Consider the following 21012-nt stretch of genomic DNA (forward strand, 5'->3'; position numbering starts at 1 on the left):
GATCAAAGCTCTCCAGCTGAGTACACTTTGCTACTAATATTAAAGATCTATATTTTTTTCCCTTCTGTTAGTAAATGTCGCGAGAAAAATAGGCATTCTGCGCGATGACGTTTTTAAAACTAGAAATTTGAAGGGGAATGCATGACACATCAGTCATTTTGCAACCCAGCGCTTCCTTGTGATTGTCTATAAGAATGTATTGTGGTTTAAAGAGGATCACGAAACTCTTCACTACGTTCGTTTACATGGCGCTAAGATTTTAATTATTAATTGACACGCCACTGAACATTGGGATTTACGATGAGGTGACGATAAATTCGCCCAAATCCTTGGGTAAATAGGGACGTGATTATCTCTAGGACTTGTGAAAACATATCACAAGCTAAACAGGGCAAAAGAACTATTTCCAGTAGTATCTGTAGGCGCGCACCGTGACGACGTACCTGTTACAACAGATATCTCAACTGTTATTAGTGAAGACTCAACGCAAAGAAAACATAAACGAGTCTGGTAGATTCATTGTTCTAAAAAAAAGGGAAAATACAAAAATTAAAACTCAGTCACTTATCACTAGCATTTCGTGCGAAAAGTTTAAATTTGCTCCGTGAGAGCCCCTCCTGGAAATTTGTGTGGCTTCCTAAAGCTATGTTCACACGGTGTAAGACGAATTTTCGACCGGCCGAAAATTTGTGCATTTAGGCGTTTCGTTCACATGGAACCACGCCAAACTTACGAAAATTTGGACGTTCAAGCGTTCAAATATTTGAACACCAAAATTGAGGACGAATTTTTAGCCGGTGCAGTCAATTATTTGACCGCCGCGGTGTGAACACCTTTCACGTACGAATTTTTGTACGGCGAAGGCGCGGCTGCATGGATGCGTGGCAACTAAGTTAAATAATATGTTTACAATTTTATACGAAGATGGAACGTGTTGGTTTATTGATTGCGGTGCTCGGTAATATTACGGCTTTGGTACATAATATCATCTTACAAATGTGTCGGACATGCCCAGCTTACCACGCACGTAGGCGATGTTGTGTTGGTATCTTGTTAATGTCAGAAAATCAAGTTAATCGTTGCTCATCTATCTGTAAATCGAAGACGTCGAAGCAGCGAAAACACTGGATTAGACTTGGGAGGACATCACTTTGGTGGGACAATTTTGTCAACAATACTGTCGTGTTGGATGAGTGGCGTGAAAACTTTCGAATGTCCAGTTTCTTCTTGCATCAACAGTTTTTTCAACTGCATCGTTGGCACTTTCATTCGAGGTTGTCACACCAGTGTTATTCTCCCTTGCAGGTTCATTTGCTTCGAAAGGTAGTAGCCCCGATTCACTTTCGTCAGGATTATTATCATCGGGTATCTCTTCCGAGGTCTCAATACCATTATCCATAGCTTCGACAGCCGGACATCCAGACCATAGTTCAGCGCATTTGTCAAATAGTATTGTTACCACTCTTCCACCTCCGCTTCGTCTTCCAGAATCTATAGCTTTCCGATAACCGAACTTTATCCTCTTCAACTTCGCGTTTATCTTTTCTTTGGAGAATATGCTTGTATCCTCACAGTTTGGAAACTGTGCTGGGTCTACTTCGAATTCATCGTTGTTTGGATATCTTTCAATGAAAAGTTCTTGTAATTCCTCATACCTTGTTCGTATCGATTCCCATTCTTCCCTTTCTTTTATATGATAAAGCAACATTAAGCAGTAGTGCTGTCTCCTCATCCGTCCAAGTGAAATATTCGTTATCCGTGCTACCATCCGAATTGGCTTTTCTTTTCTCTTTCTGGACGCCATTTTGAAAAGAAACGTTGTGCGCATGAGGAGATGGTAAAACCACTGACAAGTGTCACGAACTTCATCCGGTTATCAGTTCCATCTTAACAGAAGGGAACTTTCGCACGGTTCCGTGTGAACAGAATGTCCGGTCGAAATTTTCGACCGGTCGAAAATTCGTTCGGCACCGTGCGAATGTAGCCTAAATCAATTAGGCAGATGTTTTTGACTTTTATTGCACATCATCTCAACTTATCAAATCACTTCATCTTTCAATTTGACAGAAGAAAAATTAAAGGCTCCTCAGAGTTACCTAATGGTTTGTCTTTGGCTTCAATCAAGTGGTGAGAACTTCAAAAACCTAAAAAATTTCTCGTCTTCCAATATGTTGTTACGTACCGTTACATTAACTTTAAAGGCGTTAGCTGAAACACTAAAAATGAGTGAATCATGAGCGTGACAAAAAAAAATGAGATTTCAGGACAAGGTGTATTCAAAGGTCAGATAAATTGACGGCCAAACAGTTGAAAATATCGTGGAATGATGGCCAAATTGATGTTTAAAATTCAATCTGTACTCGAGTGAGTAATTAAATCAAACTGGGCATTAAAAGTTTGAGCAAAAATGTAGCGAAATAGCTCACGAAACAACTGACGTCACACCATAAGGTGAGAACGACCACGCGGTTCTTTGCTTTCCCAGCGCTCAAAAATAAAGTCATGCTTGATGCTTTCTAATAAATCCTTGCTTGACCGAGCTTGTTCTGTCAAGATGGCTGGATATTAGCCTCGTTCTTTGCATTTTCATGGACCTCGACAATTTGTCTAATCAAATTCAATTGCGCGAGCGTGCTTCATATTCCTATTGTGCACGCTCAGGACGTCAGCAAACAAATTCCTCGAGAAAAAGATTTTCCATCGGGTTGAAAATGTTATAAAACAATTGGTTCATACGTCAACTGTGCGTTCATCGAGATATGAAGCACTTGGGAAGTTTGCAAAGCACTCAAGAAGCTAGAGTTGCTCTCAGCTAAGCCTCGAGCAACTCTTACGCATCTCTCGTGCTCTCCAAACTTCCCGCGTGCTTCATATCTCGATGAATGCACGCTGACGTATGAACCAATTGTTAAGTGACTGGACTTCGCGGGGAACGCACAGACGGAAGGAATTAACTCGGTCGAGACTACTCAGCTTACGAGAACGGAAACTCATCACGATTTCCTGGCACACGGAGATCTACTTCGAGTGAGTTTGTACGGACGTAAAGGAGGAGACAACGTTTTGGTTCCACAATAGACTTTATTCGTCGAGCACTCTCACATACTTCGTGCTAGAGTGAAAGCTAAATCTGTAATAAGCACGCCGTCGTCTGTGTAATCGGCACGCCGTCGTGGTGTAATCGAAAAAGCTTTACAAAGTACAGTCGAACCTCGATTATCCGGACTCGGTGGGACTAGGGTAAATAGTCCGGATAATCGAGAATATTAAAATAGGGAACTTAGGTGCGAATTCACAGCACTGATATAGAAAATAATACCTATCTTAATTGCAACAGAGCAGCCTTTAGGAAATAAAAACGAAAAAGCAATTGAAAGTTTCTGCTTATCTATGCAAGGTTGGTGTGGAAACTATCGTATGAAAAGAAATTAAAGTTACGAGTATAAACTCAGCTGCCAACTACCATGAAAACCTATTTTTACCTAAAAAAAAAAACCAGTAATAAATAACAAAAGTGCCGACATGCAGGTGCGTATAATGTAAGCGAGTAAGTATTCCAAAAGCTACTGTGGTTTTCATACATTTTTTGATGAAAGAACTTGAATGAACTTGAATTAATTGGAAATGGTTAAATGTGAAAGTTTACGAATAAATATGCTCCAAACAAACACTCGGTAAAATGAGTAAATTTTTCCGTAACAAACGTATACCGTGTTTTCTCGAAGAAGCACCCGGGCACCTATTTAAAATTTCTTTTTAAAGGAGCGGCGCTTACTGAAGGTGAGCACTTAATTGAGCTAGGAGCTTATTTCGTGATTTCCCCAAATAACTAATGGCTGGATTACGGACTAGCTATTGTGGGCTAAAACAATGATGATAGAGATCCACTTCTTAAGATAGTAAACAACAATAAATTTTATTTACTCTTTGAGCAATAAACTGTAACAGAATCCATGTGACGTTCAACGCACTGGAATACTTACACTTAAATAACCCATTTAACTCTGATCAAGACGGAAAAAACATATTAATTCAAAGTTAACAATGAAAATATGAACAAAACCATGAAATCTTTATAATAAATAGCATTCTGTCGAGTTTTTACATCCTTTCTCGTCTACGTGAATAGCAAACACAAGTGTTCAAAAGCTTTGGGAACCTTTGAATTAACAAATAGAGAAGCCTTGACTGTGCTCTGTTCTGTTGTAAAGCACACAGGAAGCGGCTGGAGCGCGAGAGAAGTTTGGGGAGAAACACGAGACGTAGTCAAAAATTTCTCCCTACTTCTTGGTTGCTCTAGCTGCTTCCTAAGTGCTTTACAACTGAACAAAACAGAGCACAGTCAAGGCTTCTCTATTTGTTTGATAATAAAGAATCTGTTAAATTCCCTTCGCACCGCTTTCAATTTTCAAAACAAGCTTTACGTGTGCACTTCGTTTTTCTTTAAGGATTTTTGTCTCTAATCACTTTATAATAACGTCAAATACGGCGCTTGACATGTTTACAAACCTTTGTTTGGTTCTTCTGTGGCTATTTGCCGGCTCGCTTGTTACGAAATTTCACTTTCAATTAACGAAAAGAAGCTAGAGAGAAGTTGGCAGATGGCGTGACACCTTTAGCTCTCTTACTCTATGTTCTCTACTCTAATAAAGCAACGTTGTTTCAACTAAGACAGCGCGCGATGAGCCGGTAAAGAAAAATAGTCCGAAATGTGGTCGGTGATGGAAACACTTTGATAAAATTTATTTATTTTATCCTATTCAATTAAACAAATGCACTCGGGATGACACCAATGACGGCACTGACCGAAGAACCAGATTTGTATTTTTCTTCAATCTCTTTTGTATCGAATCCTTTCTTGCAAAAGTCACCTCCTTCCTTTAGATCTCGTTTAATGACTACGATCGTCGTAGTTATTCCTTTTTCAGTCTCCACATTATGAACACCTCCATTGTTTGTTTTTCTCTTGATCTTAATCACAATTATGATTGTTATCGCTATTGCCCCTGCCCCTGTGAGACTCGCCACCACTGCCACGATGACGGTTTCTTTACCTGGAAAAAAAAGCCTCAAATTATTTAAAGCACGTGTATGCACTTGCTGCGGTCTGCACAATGCGAGCATTCGTAGCAAGAACGTCGCTAAATGTTCTATACCTTATTCGCAATGTCATACCATAGCGTAGTAACTAGTTACATATCCCCAAATGTAAATAAATATCCTCTTTGACTTTGTGGAATAAACCAGATCAAAGTCCTCCTGTTTTAAATACTGTCCAGCTAAAACAAATCAGTTTTGGTGGGCTGATCACAGAGAACTCGTGAACCCGATTGGAAACATGTGCACTTGTAACTAGCCACTAATTCATACTTAGTTTTAGAATCTGAGGAGATACTTTTTCTTGCGTCTCGTGAACAAGCTTATCTCTTCGTTCAGTTCAACCTCTTACTCACAAAAGAGACGTAAAATATCCTACCCAAATGGGTGACTTCAAAACTGATGTCATATTTTTTCACAGTAATATGAAATACAGTTTCCACGATTGGTTTTTCCAGAATTGCGAAAGGAAACACGGGTTAATGTGGCTATATCACCTTTACGTATATGATATTTTTGTTTCACAACAGAGAAAAATAAGAAGAATCTAAATTAAATTACCATCTTCGTCTTCGTCTTCGTCATCCGTAGGAGGATGTTGTGTGGTGGAAAAAGCTGTTCCTGTTGGTTTGATTGGCTGGTTTGTGGGGATCGTCGGAACCGGAATGGCGTCTTTCGTTCCATACAAGATCAAAGACCAGCTATAAAGTGTGCCTAGAACGTAGAACGTAGAACGTATTTCATTACTGAAAAAAGACTTAAACTAAGCTCATTGAGGAAAATAATGAGATTCGTTGGAAAATGAAGGAGAGAACGTTTGGGTTTTGATGAATGAGTTGGATAAGTAGTAAAGTCACTAGCATTAAGAAAAATAAACCCAGCAATAACAATTTGATTACCCTGTACAGGCGCACTATCCTCCTGCCAAGTATTTTGACACTTTATATATGTGACCATAATTTCATATATTTCTCATACAACAGTCAGCGACTGAACTTGACTAATTATCAGTTAACACTATAGTTACGACTCTGTACAGACTTTGGCACTTTTCTCAAGGATGAAATTATGCTAAACTGATTACTCTGTAGTCCTTCAGTGAGTCTTAGGCACGAGAACTTGCGAGACCGAACGCGTAGTTTTTTTTACCATTGACTATTGTTTGAAGCTTATTCCTCGAACAACGACTTCCTTCGGTAGTGGTGTTAGGTTCGTCTATTAACCTTGGTTAGGATCAACGCCAAAGTTCCGGTTTTGGTTTTCGTCGTCAAAGATTGGCTTATTATTTGGAGAAGATTGAGAACTTTTCCTGCCGCTAACTAGGAAAAAAAGCGCACGCCCGGGCTACACATGAACCTCTGCGGGAAAATTTTGCCGGGTGTTCTGTATTGAACGAAAGGCCTACTTCTTAACCTCCATCAGTTTCACGGTCTAAAGGACCCTTGCTTTGCGGTCTTCTCAAGTCAATTGAGTCACGCAACTTAGGTCACGTGGTGTGTTTAGACCAATCGCGCGCAATCGAAAATAACTGATGAGTTATAAACTAAGATAGGATTGCAAAGAGGTAGTTTCAGTACTCACCTGTACTTTTGTACTTTCTCTGGTCCAAATCTGAAATTTCAAGCTCCCAAGTCCCCATGGGACTTTCTCCCCAATGAAAAAGGGTTGTTATCACCCAGTCCGTCAAGTTTTTCTTCTCCTCAAATATATCCCAATAACGATATTTTGTCAATGGAGATAATGTACCACTCGGAGCCTTCAACTTTAGAGACAAGTCTCCTCGGTAATGAAAATCAAGATCCACTTTTATCTGGACGTGTTCCAGGAATTTTATGGGACAGTTCCTCACTGTTACTGAAACTGTACTTGGGATATGCCTGAAAGTGAAAACGATGATACTTAATTTTAGTCATTCATAGAGAAAAATAATTTACAAACAAAGACAAATTAACAAAACACCCAATAGTACGTTATAAACCCTTGGACTAGGGAAGACGATGATGGACACGTTAGACGTCATTCCCAATGAAGACTTAGTTTACTATTTTACATTAAACAACTACATCGCTAAGTAGAGGTTGAGTGTTTGAAACATTCAGGAGCTTCCACTACAGCTCCCAAGGCTGGAAAATCCTGACAACCCAGCCATGAGCCCCCAGACAGGAAAGGCCATAGACGCTTGTCACACTGAATAAATAGTGCAAATAGGGAGGGAAGGGGTGGGGAAAAATACCTGAATGACGAGCTGCTACTCCTCACTACGCTGTAAGTTTACGCTCAAAGCACACGCAAGAACGCCTCAAACGAAGAGCACATAGAATTCCGACGCATGCGCATATACAAAAAGACGCTGACTTCTTGAGAACGCTGATTGCTCTTTGTTTTTAACTCCATGAAATTGCATTTAACTGCAGTTAAACTGACTTACTTGTTTCTATCTGTGCCTTTAATTTCGCATTTCACCTGCGGATATACTGTTGTCCACTTCTTTGCTAGGCTGACTATTCTGCTAACGTCCATAAGCCCAAACCCATAGTGAGTGCTGAAAGACAAATTCGCTGCGTTCTTCTTCCAATCTCCTTCCTTGAGTGGTTCGCGTCTTGCACTTTGAACTATAATATGTTGTAAGTCACGCCAGGTTAATCTGGGGCTAAAAGGGAAAGGTTTTTGTTAATAAAACGCAGTTTTACTTCGTGATTGCAGCTTTAACATAAAATCTACAATAAACTAGGAGGACACCAATCGAAATGAAACACAAGACATGAAAACCTTAATTTCCCTGAAATCCCTTTCTTGTATTAAACAAATAATATATAGATTTAGCCAAGCCTAAAAGCGGAGCTCGCATTTTCTTTTCCCGCACGTCTCAAGGGTACAACGCCTTGCCCCGGCCAGGACATGAACTCGGGTCGTCCGACTCGGAGCCCAGTGCACTGACCACTGGACTACTGGACAAAGCCGTGGCGTTGGCGTGCCCGCGGTACAGTTGACCACGCATGTTAAAAGTAGCACCTTGTACGGTCGTACGGTCGTACATCCAAATTTTTTCGGCTTGATGGGTTACTACTATTTTGCATAATTATGGGGCTACGCTCTGCGAGCTCCGCTATGAATATCACCTGCTTCACGTGTGTAAACGGTATAAGTTCACGTGATGCAATTGAATTCGCAGACGAAAGTAAATCTAGCGTGAACGACTCACACCCCACATATATAGTTGTAACACGATAGTACTTCACAATGTGAATCTCAGTATGTATTAAATAAAGCTTCATACGAGATAAAAACCTTACTTTGCCTGCAAGGTCAGAGCAATCAGTCCTGAGGCCATGGCGTTAGCAGCTGACGTGCCTCCAAAATCTTTTACACATCCTGCTTTTTCATCAACGGTTACCTTGGTATGTAAAAAATACAAGTAAGTGGACTCTGCTAACGATTTTAATCCGAGTATCCACGCAGTCGAGCAAAATCGGATACAACTAAGCACAGTCATCTCGTTTAAAAAATTTTTAAAAAAGCGATCAAAAAATCTGTCCTTACAATGCTTTCTGATTGACCTCGTATCTCCCTACTATAGGTAGTGGCCAAGATTCCGGCGCATTCCTCAGCGTACGCTGGTTTGGTGCCATCTCCGTTCACACCACTGATAGTGATCGTGTAAATACTATTCACATAACCATTGTATGCACAATTGTCTCTCTTGCCGCCATTTCCCACTGCAAACGTGTAGATAGCACCCAGGCCATCACGACCCTTAAAAAAGAAAAGCGACTCTCGACTAACTGTGACTGGAATAAGTAATGCAGGCAACGCGTTTTGAATGTGGAAATTTCTCCAGGGACCTGAATGTCAACCAGAGATAATCATGCTAGTTGTCGTACGATCGGGAAGAAATCATTTTTATTCCAAGCGGCCATGGAGTGTCGTTCAATTTAAATATATTCATTATAGACATCAAAGAAAGTAATGCATTAAATTAAACAGAACATGCCTCATTGATCCCATTGAGTAAAAAAGAAAAACGAGCGGCGTCCTTTTTCCCTTGCTATCCCAACCGCCAACTCTTGTGTTGCGGTACTATTGCGTTTACTGTAAAAGAACTCCTGATTGCAAGTTATATGCAACTGAGCGGTTCGACTTCCCGCGAGGACTCAAACTCATCATGTCTTTTTCCAACGCTAGCAACAAGTAACTTCTCTCAAAAGTACACATGTCATTTGACAAAATATATAAAAAAGACGATAGTATTAAACTGCACCTTCTCCACGCCATGTTTAAGAGCCGCTTTAGTTAAGGGCCCTGGACCCTCGACTTCAATACCCCAGTTACCAGGCCCCCAGCTGTTAGAGTAAATGTCAACGCTTCCCAGTTCATGAACCAATGCACGGGCCTCGGTTGCATCAATTGTCTCTCCATTATCGTTAAAGGGGCGAATACCTGAGTACAAAGGAGGAAAATAAAAATTAATCAGTGTTAGAGATTTCAACATAGTAAATCCTATCTAACGATTCTATTTTGAACTCGAGATATTTACCGATTTGAATCATGATAGAGAGGCTGTATATCTGTAATGCCAACCATGCAATCCAGTGTACTCATTCATAACTCAAATGATTTATGCATAATAATTGTTTGGAAATTTTAAGCCTTACCTGCAATTTTAGCATTGAATGCCAATCCCACTCCGCAATGATCGTTATTTGCTCCTCCAGCTATGATTCCAGCACATCTGTTGCCGTGACTGCAGAGAATAACGAAGGCATTTGCAGTCTTACGACTGGTTAATAGGACCAGGTGGAGTCCAATTTGGTAATTAATTAATTAATTAATTAATTAATTAATTAATTAATTAATTAATCAATCATACTAGCGATTAACAAAATTGGACAACTGCGAAACGGGAGTCCAATTTGTCAATCACGAGTATGATTACAGACAGAATTGGACGACAATAAGTCCTGTTACCAATTATTCGTAACCGTTACAATTTCCCAAAACCACAAATACATAAAATACACAAATAGTGATAAAACTCAATCGTTAGTACTAGCAACAAATCGTGATGGTAAATCAGTTCTTGTTCTAAATTGGTCAGTCATTAGTGCTGGACCTCAGTTGCGTGTGTTTTACACTATCAGTTAACACTACAACCTTGGATTGGTATTTAGCGCTACTGATCTACAGTGTACCTCAGAACACAAGCGATTTACAACTAGCACTTTTAACCGGAGTCTTACAACGGCATTTGGCGCAAAAACACAAGCGATTGAGGTTCAAATTATATTTAATTTATAATTATTATTAAATTATTATAATTAATAATAATTTATAATAATAATTATCAAAGGTTCAAAAGTAAGCAGGAATAATTTCATACCCTTTTACTTTATTCCCTAAGTAAGCTGCTGTTCCATTTGCAAAATCAAAACTTGCTGATAAATTCTAAACATGCAAGAGGTAAAAAGAATAAAAAGTTTCCATAACTAATTAATGCATACATCAATGTGAGTTGTTGTCATAAACAGTCACCTGACAATTGTCTGTCTTGATTTACATTTTCACAAATGAGGCTTAATGTCATCAGAGTATGTTTTGGAATATGAGCATGGCCAAAGGGTATGTTAATTTGGCCCATGTAATGAGTTTCATAAAATAATGTAAGGTATGATACCTTAAATGATAATGAAAAGTTTGAGGTATGATACCTCTTCATGGCATTTACAGGTACAGTGTACACAATGGCACTTCCTGCCAATATTCTCATCAGCATCATTACAAATAGTGTAAGTAAACTGAAATTAACATACACATTGTAAAAATGAAGTTGTCATGTACAAAGGTTGATATCCAAAAGTGTTAGATTGGTATGCTAAAAATATCCATCCTGAACATCCTGATACAGAAAAGTCCATCCCTGATGGCAAGATCTGATGCACAATGCTTGATCCAGTAAAGGTCAATAAGCTAGGAGGTCTCTATTGTCAGAAGTAATTTAATCAAAATAATGATGTACAGTAATAAAAATAACTAAGAATTTACATAGTTTTCACGCAGATCAGGATGACTGCCATCAACTCCATCATCAACCACTGCCACCAGCACTCCTTTACCAGTATAACCTGCTTTCCAAACAGACATGATATTGTATGTTGGCTCCAAAGAGTCTTTAGGTCTCTCCTATGGCAATGTATACACTATTAATAGGAGTAATGTAAATGCAATTTAACTAAAAAATAGACTTCATAAACTTTACAAGAGCAAGTTCTCTCAGTGGTTAGTATTACAATAGTGTAAATGGCAATGTTTTTGCTGTGCAGGTAGTCATGAAAGGAAAGAACATTGTAAACAAATCTTTCCTCCCCATATGGCAATCCTTAACTACAACCTTCACAACAGCAATTCCTAAGTTCAAGTACATGTACATAGGCATGTGATTCTAACACCTTTAGCCTTAAACAACTATATAATAGAGAAACCTCATGGAAAGGCACTCAACATGTATATGTACATTTAGCAGGAGAATTAAGCCATCAAAATCAAAGCTTCATTTGTAACACTTCACCCCTATGTTAAATACAAGAGAGTTACTTACAATGTACCACTGTTGATCAAACATAGGATCATTAAAACTTCTTGAGAGCAGTCTGTATGATTTTTTCTTCTGTTGCATGAACCATTCAATCTACACAAACAACAAATTTGTCATGGAACTAATTAAATACAAGTAAAATGAAGTCTTAGAACAAACTCAGATTAATTGCTTTCTCTTCAATCCTTGAATCATCTCTTATCATTGTTAAATTTCTGGTTCTCCCCACTGATAACTGTAGTTTAAAGTAATTACAGGTTAAAAAAGATTCAAAATAGTTTTACAATATTTTCATTTTCTTTACTTTTAAACCATTAATATATAATATATCCAGAATAAAGAAAAACACATCATTCATTCAGATGTTTTTGAACTAGAGTAGTTACGTCATTTTAAATTCCAACATCTAAAATCAATGAGATTGACAGGGCTTAAAATGCATATTGAGTTTTCAATTGACTCTAATGAGTAATTGTCAAGTCTATTTGTAAACTGCTGTATTGTTGCAACTATACACCCTAATGAATCTTTCCTTTTGGCCAAAAGGCAAGAATTCAACTTGAAAACAGTATAAGCTACAATCAACTGACTATTAATACTTGGGAATTTGGAGTTATTTATTTCAATTCTCTTTTTACTTTCCCTATTTAACATCTTTTCTTTTTTTTGGCACTAAACACCACAAAAGACAAAGGCTTGTTTTAGGACCAGACAGTTTATCAAATGTATATATCCTATGTAAATAATACACTAGACTATTACATAAAAGATATTTGACGAACACCTACACTAAACCAATGGTCCAGTAATCAAGAATAATTACAAAACACAAATGAGATTAAGATACAATCAAAATTATTGATGGTGTAGGTGGGAGGGAAACTAGAACTCTCTTTGAGCTAGAAATAAACTACCTGCTTCATTGCTAGATTACTCAGGGTTTTTGTTAGGGCCGGGACACCGGGACCTTTACTCGGCTATTTTAATTTTTGTCCCGGCTATTTTCACGCTCAGTTTGTACTAAAACTCCTGTGGAGACTATGGTCAGCCGACAATTTTAAATTTGAACGTAAATTACGGTAAAATAAATAAAATTTTGTATTATTTCTCTGCTTTTGGGTATGTTTCTTTGTGATAAATTTTGTGCACGTGCAGCTAATTTGGAGTTCGTGACTTGAGACGTTATGAAACAAAACAAACGCATTTATCGGCACTCTCAAAGTTCGTCTCGGGGTATCGAATAACCTCCATTCGTAAGTAAATGTGTCAAAAATAAATAGTGTTACAAAACCTGGAAGCCTCGCGAGAAAAAAAAATGCGTATTTCCGTCGCGGTTTCTCATGGTGTTGCGACAGACAACGGCAAAAATTCAGCTTGTTCCATCGCTACAGTTCAGTCTAGCATTTGCTCTCGAGAGAAAACAGTCAAACAGCAATTCTCATCTTTGTGACAACGTTACGTGACATATCTACTTTGGCGGCCTTGCACAGTACCAAATGAAGCGGAAAATTAATCAGTACTTCATTCAGAGGTAAGCTTTTTTCTCTGTAGTTATAATGTAATTAGTTTGTATGTACAGTACCTGCCGCTTCGGCGAGATCATAATATCGATAACATTGCGTTGCTATATTTAGTCTGACGTTGCTTTAAATTACCCGCAAGGGTTTTTAATTTGCCTTAAGCTTTTACCTTTCTTGGTCTAACAAGTTAAGATGGGCATGGTATGTTCTGTTGTTCTCCAGTTGTTTTTCATTCAACACCATTTTAATATATTCACGTGTGTAAAATTTAGAAATCAAGCATCGAGAGTGAGCTAAATGTCGACGCGTATGTTGCTGCTCTCCAGCTTGAATGCGATGAGAAAAGCCACAACATGGAAGATTCTGACTATGAATCAGACTATTTCTCTGATTAGCTATAAAGTATCAAGTATAGATAATTCATTGCTCTGAGCCAAAAAATGATTATTTTAAAAGAAGAAATAAATTATCAAGGAAACTTTTTTTACTTGTGAATTTAAAACAAGAAAACACCAGTTCTTGACATATGAAGAGCATCCTGACTGCAGAAAGATACATTATGGATTATTGAAGCTGAAAAGTATGTGTTTTATATAGGAGTATCATAGATTTATACCATGTGAACTTTACAACTTTGAAAATAAATATTAAAATTGTGAAAAAGCCAAAGTTGTCATATATTTCTTAAGCATTTTGGTATGTAATCTGTACTACAAGTTGCATGTTTCATAGTAACAAATGCCATATTATATCAGCCAATATAAGACCAGAAAGTGTGCAAAAGTAGCCTCAAATGCACCCATTTGGGCCTAAAATTTTCAAATTTTCCCTACGTGACAAGAAATGGCGGCAGAGCCGCCATTTTGGTCCCTCTTACTTTGGAAAAGGTCCCTGTTACTAAAAATCTTAACAAAAACCCTGTTACTAATAAGACGTGCACAGATACCTAAGCCGTAATATACTAATTATTTAAGTAATTTAGCAATTAAAACGCATTAGTGGGATGAATAGACATTGGCTCTACCCAAGTCTTATGACTCAAACAACTGGTAGAAATATTAAATACATCTGTTTAATTTTTGATTGTCTAAATGAATCTAACATTTTTCAATAAGGCAATGTCTTACCTTTGGTTCTCTGGACAACTTGGCATCAACTTCTAATGCCAATGTAGTCCCTTGGCATCTTGGGCATGGCGCTTTCATTTTGAACAAATAATAGTCCTGAAACAACTGAAAGCATAAATTTTGGTAAACTTGGTCACCTATGCTATACTTTCATACCACCTATTTTAATTTAACATGTCCAGAAGAGGACCTAGGATGATTATCTCCAGACACAAGATATATCAAGTTTTAACTAGGTCTGCTATCCATCTATGAGACTGCAACAAATATTTAACAAAGAATTATAGATGAAAGTGAAATGTGATCATCGCAGTAAATTTTCCAATTTAAGCAATTGGAAAGAAGAAGCCTGAAAAAAATCAGGGCTTCAACGGGATTCGAACCCGTGACCTCCGCGATACCGGTGCGATGCTCTACCAACTGAGCTATGAAGCCACACATTGGGAGCGAGGTCAATTTGCTCCCAATGTGTGGCTTCATAGCTCAGTTGGTAGAGCATCGCACCGGTATCGCGGAGGTCACGGGTTCGAATCCCGTTGAAGCCCTGATTTTTTTTCAGGCTTCTTCTTTCCAATTGCTTAAATTGGAAAATTTACTGCGATGATCACATTTCACTTTCATCTACAACCGCAGTACAAATATGAATTATTTCATATAAAAACTTCACAAAGAATTATAGAGTTCAATCAGTATACATTCTTTCATCAAGAAAAAGGCTCCAGTTCATGAGTATCACAAAAATATTGCGCCGCTAGTCCATAAGAAATTTTAAAACCTTGAACAGCAGTGGTCAGCAGTCTACCCAAAACTTCAGAACGTGAAGTGTTATCTTCCTTGTAGATTCCTGAACCCAAAAGGTTGGAATTACAAGACCTACATTGAGCTCCCAGATTTAAGCCCTTATTCCATATTATTTTACACAACATATGGATAATTGGCTCCATTTCTGTGAACTGCAGATAAAATACTGCACTACCAGTCATTTGGCAAGGAAAACTTTGACTGACACAGTACACATCATCATAAAAGTGTAAACTAATTTTGCTGACAATTAAACAGTGTATCATGGTTGATCTTCTTTCCTAGACCTTTGCCAAGAGCCTGTCATATTTTAAATGTCTACTGTCTACGGAATTTAGCTAAAACTATCTAATTGTACTACTATTAAATTCTTAAGTTAAAGGCTGCGGACTAAACTAGGGACTATTCAGCTTAAACTATCTTGATGTACTATTATAAAATTTGTTCAAAATATCAATACTGAAAATATTTAAAATCTTGATTCTTGTGGGATACCATACATGTTTCTTTGAGAAAGTTAAGATCATTAATAAATTCTTATGCCGACGTTCTTTTAGAAGGTTCTTAAAGTTCGTGAGGGAGTGGGAATGTTTGAGAGAGAAGTAGGGGTTAGTTGTACATACATACTTTTTTTGGGATAAATATACTTTGGAAAAAAATTTAGGTATTATTTTTCTCACTTATTATTATGATATTTAAAATCTTAGTCCTCAGCAGAAGCAAAACATAAAACTTAAAGCATTTATCCTTATCAGAGCCGTAGCTAGACTTCAGAACAAGACGAGGCAAGTCTCGAGTGGAATTTTTCTTCAGAAAAGTCAAACTTCTGCCAAAATCAAGACGAGCCAACTGCCTGGTTAGCCTGACTAACAGTCAACCTTCCGTCGAAAAAAATATCTCTAAGGTTTAACGTGTCGTCAGTTACGGAATACTATGAGTTATACTCAAGACGATAGCCCGAACAAAAAGTCCATACTACATGGACTCAATAATGAAGCCTTTACCAAAATAAAACTCACATGTTCTTCGTAAGTAAAACCATGTTTGTGGGCTAACTCCTCAGCTTCTTGTTGACTGCCACGAACTTTCACAGCCCACAAATTCGTAGAAATTGCCGCATCGGCAATAACGCCATTTACACAGTACAATATTATGAACAGGACCAACGAAAAAGGATGAACGATGGGGGGAGTAGAGGAAGAGTACCACGCCATTATCGTTCCAGTAGAGTGAATTGCGTACGTTTCAGTCTTGTTTATATGTGCATCAGATGCGTACGTGATGTGGCTGCTAAAATCCTGGTGACGAGAAAACTGCTTCTAACGCCACACTGACTTTGCTATGTACTTAAAACTTCTAACGCCGTGTTACAGAAGGAACGGAAGTCGAAAGCAAAATGAAAAAGGAACAAGAAGCTTTCACAACAGATTCGTGATTGACACGTACGTGAACTAATTTCGCTCTTCCGTGTTTCAAGCTCATCTGGACCAAAAGCTATTACATCATGATCAATCAGTACGCTTTTGCGAAAGTTTTAATTTATGAGGAAATGTCTGAAAATATCACTACTTTTTGGCATATTACTCGGGAATGAGTGAAAATTATACATTTAGAAAGGTACATGAAACCGCAAATAAATGCATTCAGCCACATGCTATTTCTGATGAGGTGACGAGCACCCGCAGTCGCACTCTGATTGCGTTGCATTATGGTCGTAAAAGACGTTTTCTGGGAAACATCTGCATCCTGTCGCTTTTCGAGTGAGCGTCATTTGTGGCAGCGAAAATAGCGTGGAATGTAACGGGGATTCACTGTCTGTTGCAGTTCCTTCGAAAGTTAAAAAGTTTTGACGAGTCTGCGCGACTCCTGATATTCCTCCGTAACAAATTGTAGCCAGGAGCCATCCGACGAGATTCAGAAAGAATCGAAAGAATCTCAACACAAATGGCAACTGTTACACTCACAGGTAATTTAGTGCTAACAACTGGGTTGAAAACGTAAATTAGCCACCTCCAATCGCTCTGACGAAGGGCTAACGCTCGAAACGTCAGCTTTTTTACTCTTTACGGTGGCTAATTTACGTTTTCAACCCAGTTGTTAAAACTAAATTACCTGCTATACTCTCCCACCGACGCAGCACCACAGTTTCTTTAGAGACTTACCCCTTTATTCATTTGTTACACTCACAGTCGATGGCTGTGTGAATAATATCTGTGACTACCAACAAAGTCAGATTTCAACGCGCGAACGCTTTAAATTTATTTTCATTACGGTTGATCGTGGTTGCTAAAAGAAACAAATAATTACAAGTTATCATGATTAATGAATATTAATGATTATGAAGTAGAAGAAATAGGAAAATGCAAAACAACAGAGGAAATACAATCGGACAAGGAAAGACACTTAAAAACGTTGTGTGACTTGCGAGCATGAAGGACGGAAAAACTAGAGATGATCGCAGCGAAGGAACCGATGTTAATCTAATGCAATCTGATACTCCCCTGTTCAATGTTTTTCTGAGAAACTTTTACGAATGAAATTAAACAAAGCAGAATTATGCGTAAAAATCTAACAGAATACAAATCGCCGTGAGTGAAAAGAATGCGAAAACAATAAGAAAAATGTGATGCAATAACACAAAAATGTAATTAGGAACGTAAAAGGAAAGAAATCACTAAGAGAAATCAGAAATTACGTTCCTAGACGCGGGTGCCATGAGGACCGCGTTGCAAAGATTCCTGTCTTATTCATTCATCTGACGTACAAAATGATGTCGAGCGTTTTCGGAATGGGCCAGTCCACGTACTTTATAGCTTGAAAGCTAGCCAAATGTGCAAAGTTCATACAAGCTCTCACGAGATAACAAATGAGGCATATGATATCATTATCATATGTGAGTTCACGCTACGAAAATACTGGCAAAACTGTGACAGCCGATTTGACAACAAACTATGATGCTAAGACGAACACCTTACTTGCTGAAAAATCAAGAATGTTCTTGAACACAACTTCGAAGGTGGTGTTAACAACAGCGAATTGGATAAGGATATTTACAGAAAAAACTTGAATAGTAAGGTTAAATATCTAGGCTTAGCTCTTAAATATCGTGTTTCTGCTATTGGTTTTTATTGGGTTCAATACTTGTAAAGTATGATTTAGTATTTCGTACATAATCACTATTATTATTGTACAAGCGGTCGTGAATGTTGGTTTGCTCTTCGCATGGAGTTGTATGTGCTTTGTAGAAGACATGATGAATACTCTTGATAACGGTGATCTACTGGAAAAAGTTGTCAATATGACTAATGTACATGAACATAATGATGTTAAAGTGTCAACAAAAGTACAACAATTCAGATCTCGTCATGCAAAGTATGTATATTATAATTATGCTCGTGTTTTGTTTGAATGCTATGGCTATAAACGTGATCGTGAACCAAGCAGAGTACCAGTGAACATGTTAAAACGTCTCTCTCAGAAAATTAGAAAACTGCAGAGTTATGTTCAGAGCCGTTTAAGTAAAAACGTACCAAAGTCATTGAAAGTACATGATCTTATTAAGAGCTAATGTCGGCATGTATCAGACAAACAATGGCAAGTCACCCAAAATTTGCTTTCACTCCTACTTTCATATTTTATAGCCCAATATGTTCTCACAACTGTGGTGTAGTTGTTTTGTGAAAGTATATTTAGTTTTCGAGAAATTATTTTTTCGTTCGACCGCTCAAATATGCAAATTTTCACCGTGAACATTACCCGAGTTGTGTGACCTCATTTAACGAATATACTAGACTTACGGTATTTCTGTCAACATAATCCTTTGTTTTATCATCTAAACTTAATCTCCTGTCATTATTGAAGCTGGCAAAGAAACATTTATTTTTTGGTGAATATTTTTGTCCGACATACTTTTCCTATGTCGAAAAGTAGCATCAAAACAGACAGTTTTAACAATGACTGATATGACGGAATCTACTGAGCTTCAAGCTTTTAAAAGACAAAGAGATGGTGATAAAGTTACTGTAAAATTTTCCTTGTTTATTAGTGTTGTCCTATCTTGAGACGAACTCAAAGTCCGGCAAAATTTACTTGATAGCGACTATGAAATATACATGGAGTGCCTGCTTGCCGCCACCGTTAACTAGCGTAAATCACTACAATTTGCAAAAAAATTTAACATAGCACTCTTACCTTGTTTATTTATGATTTTATTAGCTGTTTCGATGATAATTATGCTCTACCACATTCTAGCCAGATTTAAGTTCCAGTTTATCTACCTTCTCTATCTTATAATAACAGTTGCATGACGAGCGTGATACAGAAATTTGAAGATGAATCAACCTCCGAAATATCAGGCCAGCTGAACTTCGAGAGCGCCTATTTAGAAGATAAATTTTTGTTCTAGTGTTTTGCGGCTTTCCAAACTACCTAGATGTAAGGAAAGGCCGCAGACTGTTGTTTAGAAAGATTAGGGAGATTGAAGTGTATTTCTTATATCGTCTATTGTAACTGTGCCTGGTCGTCCACATACGTATCTAACTTACATAGAATTTACTACTTGCAAAAGCGAGCTGTGCGGGCTATCACCAACTCAGACTATCGAGCCCATTCCGCTCCCTTATTCTCCAAACTAGGAATTTTTAGATATTTTCCAAGTCAATACGTTTGAAATCGCCAAATTCATGTTTTATTATAGAAATAACTTATTGCCTCCATTGCTTCTCAATCTTTTTGTAACGAATAGCCAAATTCACAACTATGGTACCAGAACAGCCAGTAATTATCGAACGCATTTGTGCTGTACAAATCTCAAGCAATTTACAATTCTTTACCAAGGTCCTAAAATTTGAAACTCTCTTCCTGTTTCAGTCACTCGTTCGTCAACCCTTCTTAGTTTTAAGACGAAAATGCAAGAGTTTTCACTTAAATAATCCTTGAATTGGCCTAGCCGCACATTCGCAGCACTTTTTCTTTACTTTATTTATTAATGTAAGTGAGGTGGCTCTCCCATAAGCCCGGTGGCTTCCTGGGTCTCCTCGCCTTCTAGCTATACCCGCTGTAAATAATTTTTTTGGTATTATGTAAATAAGGCAAATAAAAAATATGATGATGATGAAGTGTCTAGCGCCTAGTTTGGATGCGTCCTTGCCATTTCTTTCCAAGTCGCAAAGGTGTTCTCGGAATCAGTCACCTAGTCGTCTTCCTGTTTCACCAATGTATAACTTATTGCAATAAGTGCAAGTTATGCAGCAAATGACAGTGGCGGAGGTACACGTAAAGTGATCAGTGATCTTAATGGATCTCTTGTGTCCCGATATTTTCTCTACGTTATGAATGAAAGGACAAGGTTTTCAATCGTGAGCGAGCGTATTTGAAAGTTCCAGATTGGTCATTGGTTTGAACTGAACTTCTGATCAAAAAGATGCCTATGTTTTTGTCACGTTTGAATGCAATAAGTGGGGGTTACGAAAAGATAGTACCAGTCTCTGAATCGTTTTGGAGTAATTTAAAGTTTTTGAGAATGATAGATTTAACCGCGTGGTTGTGAGGGTGAAATGTGAGAGTGAATGGAATGCGGTCAGTGTTTTCCTTCTCAGCCGTTTGTAGTGCTGACTTTCGATCAATTTGTTGGGCACGGTGGTGGCCCGCTTGAACGACAGAAACAGAATAGCTACGTTTATCAAAAAACTGGCAAGTTGCCTCTAATTTTTCGGAAAAATCAGAGTCTTCACTACATAAACGACGAAGTCTGAGAAACTGAAGAAGGGTATGGAATTCTTGACGTGCGATGGATGCGAAGATGAATACAAGAAGCAACTATGTGAATCTTTAGGTTTGTAGTAAACACTAGGGCATAAACCGTTGCCTTCAATTGAAT

At 38.0% G+C, this 21012-nt stretch overlaps 1 protein-coding gene and 1 long non-coding RNA gene across 2 annotated transcripts; one reads left to right on the plus strand and one right to left on the minus strand.

Moving 5' to 3' along the window:
- Positions 1-3891: 3891 nt before the first annotated feature.
- LOC113667018 (proprotein convertase subtilisin/kexin type 4-like) lies at positions 3892-16614 on the minus strand. The gene is made up of 13 exons (XM_089207575.1): positions 16154-16614; positions 14334-14438; positions 11690-11779; positions 11137-11274; positions 10475-10539; positions 9750-9838; positions 9356-9534; positions 8638-8850; positions 8391-8491; positions 7526-7747; positions 6679-6974; positions 5659-5811; positions 3892-5054 (listed from the first exon to the last, which is right to left on the minus strand). Exons 1-13 carry the CDS (start codon positions 16346-16348, stop codon positions 4765-4767), a joined length of 2136 nt encoding a protein of 711 aa, XP_089063701.1. The 5' UTR covers positions 16349-16614; the 3' UTR covers positions 3892-4764.
- On the plus strand, positions 13004-13875 carry LOC149051229 (uncharacterized). The gene is made up of 2 exons (XR_016186941.1): positions 13004-13217; positions 13479-13875. It is a non-coding gene; the product is annotated as an uncharacterized LOC149051229 (long non-coding RNA).
- Positions 16615-21012: the final 4398 nt, after the last annotated feature.

Source organism: Pocillopora damicornis, chromosome 1 (assembly GCF_964200805.1).
Source record: "Pocillopora damicornis chromosome 1, jaPocDami1.2, whole genome shotgun sequence".
In the NCBI taxonomy this organism is placed as follows: Eukaryota; Metazoa; Cnidaria; class Anthozoa; order Scleractinia; family Pocilloporidae; genus Pocillopora; species Pocillopora damicornis.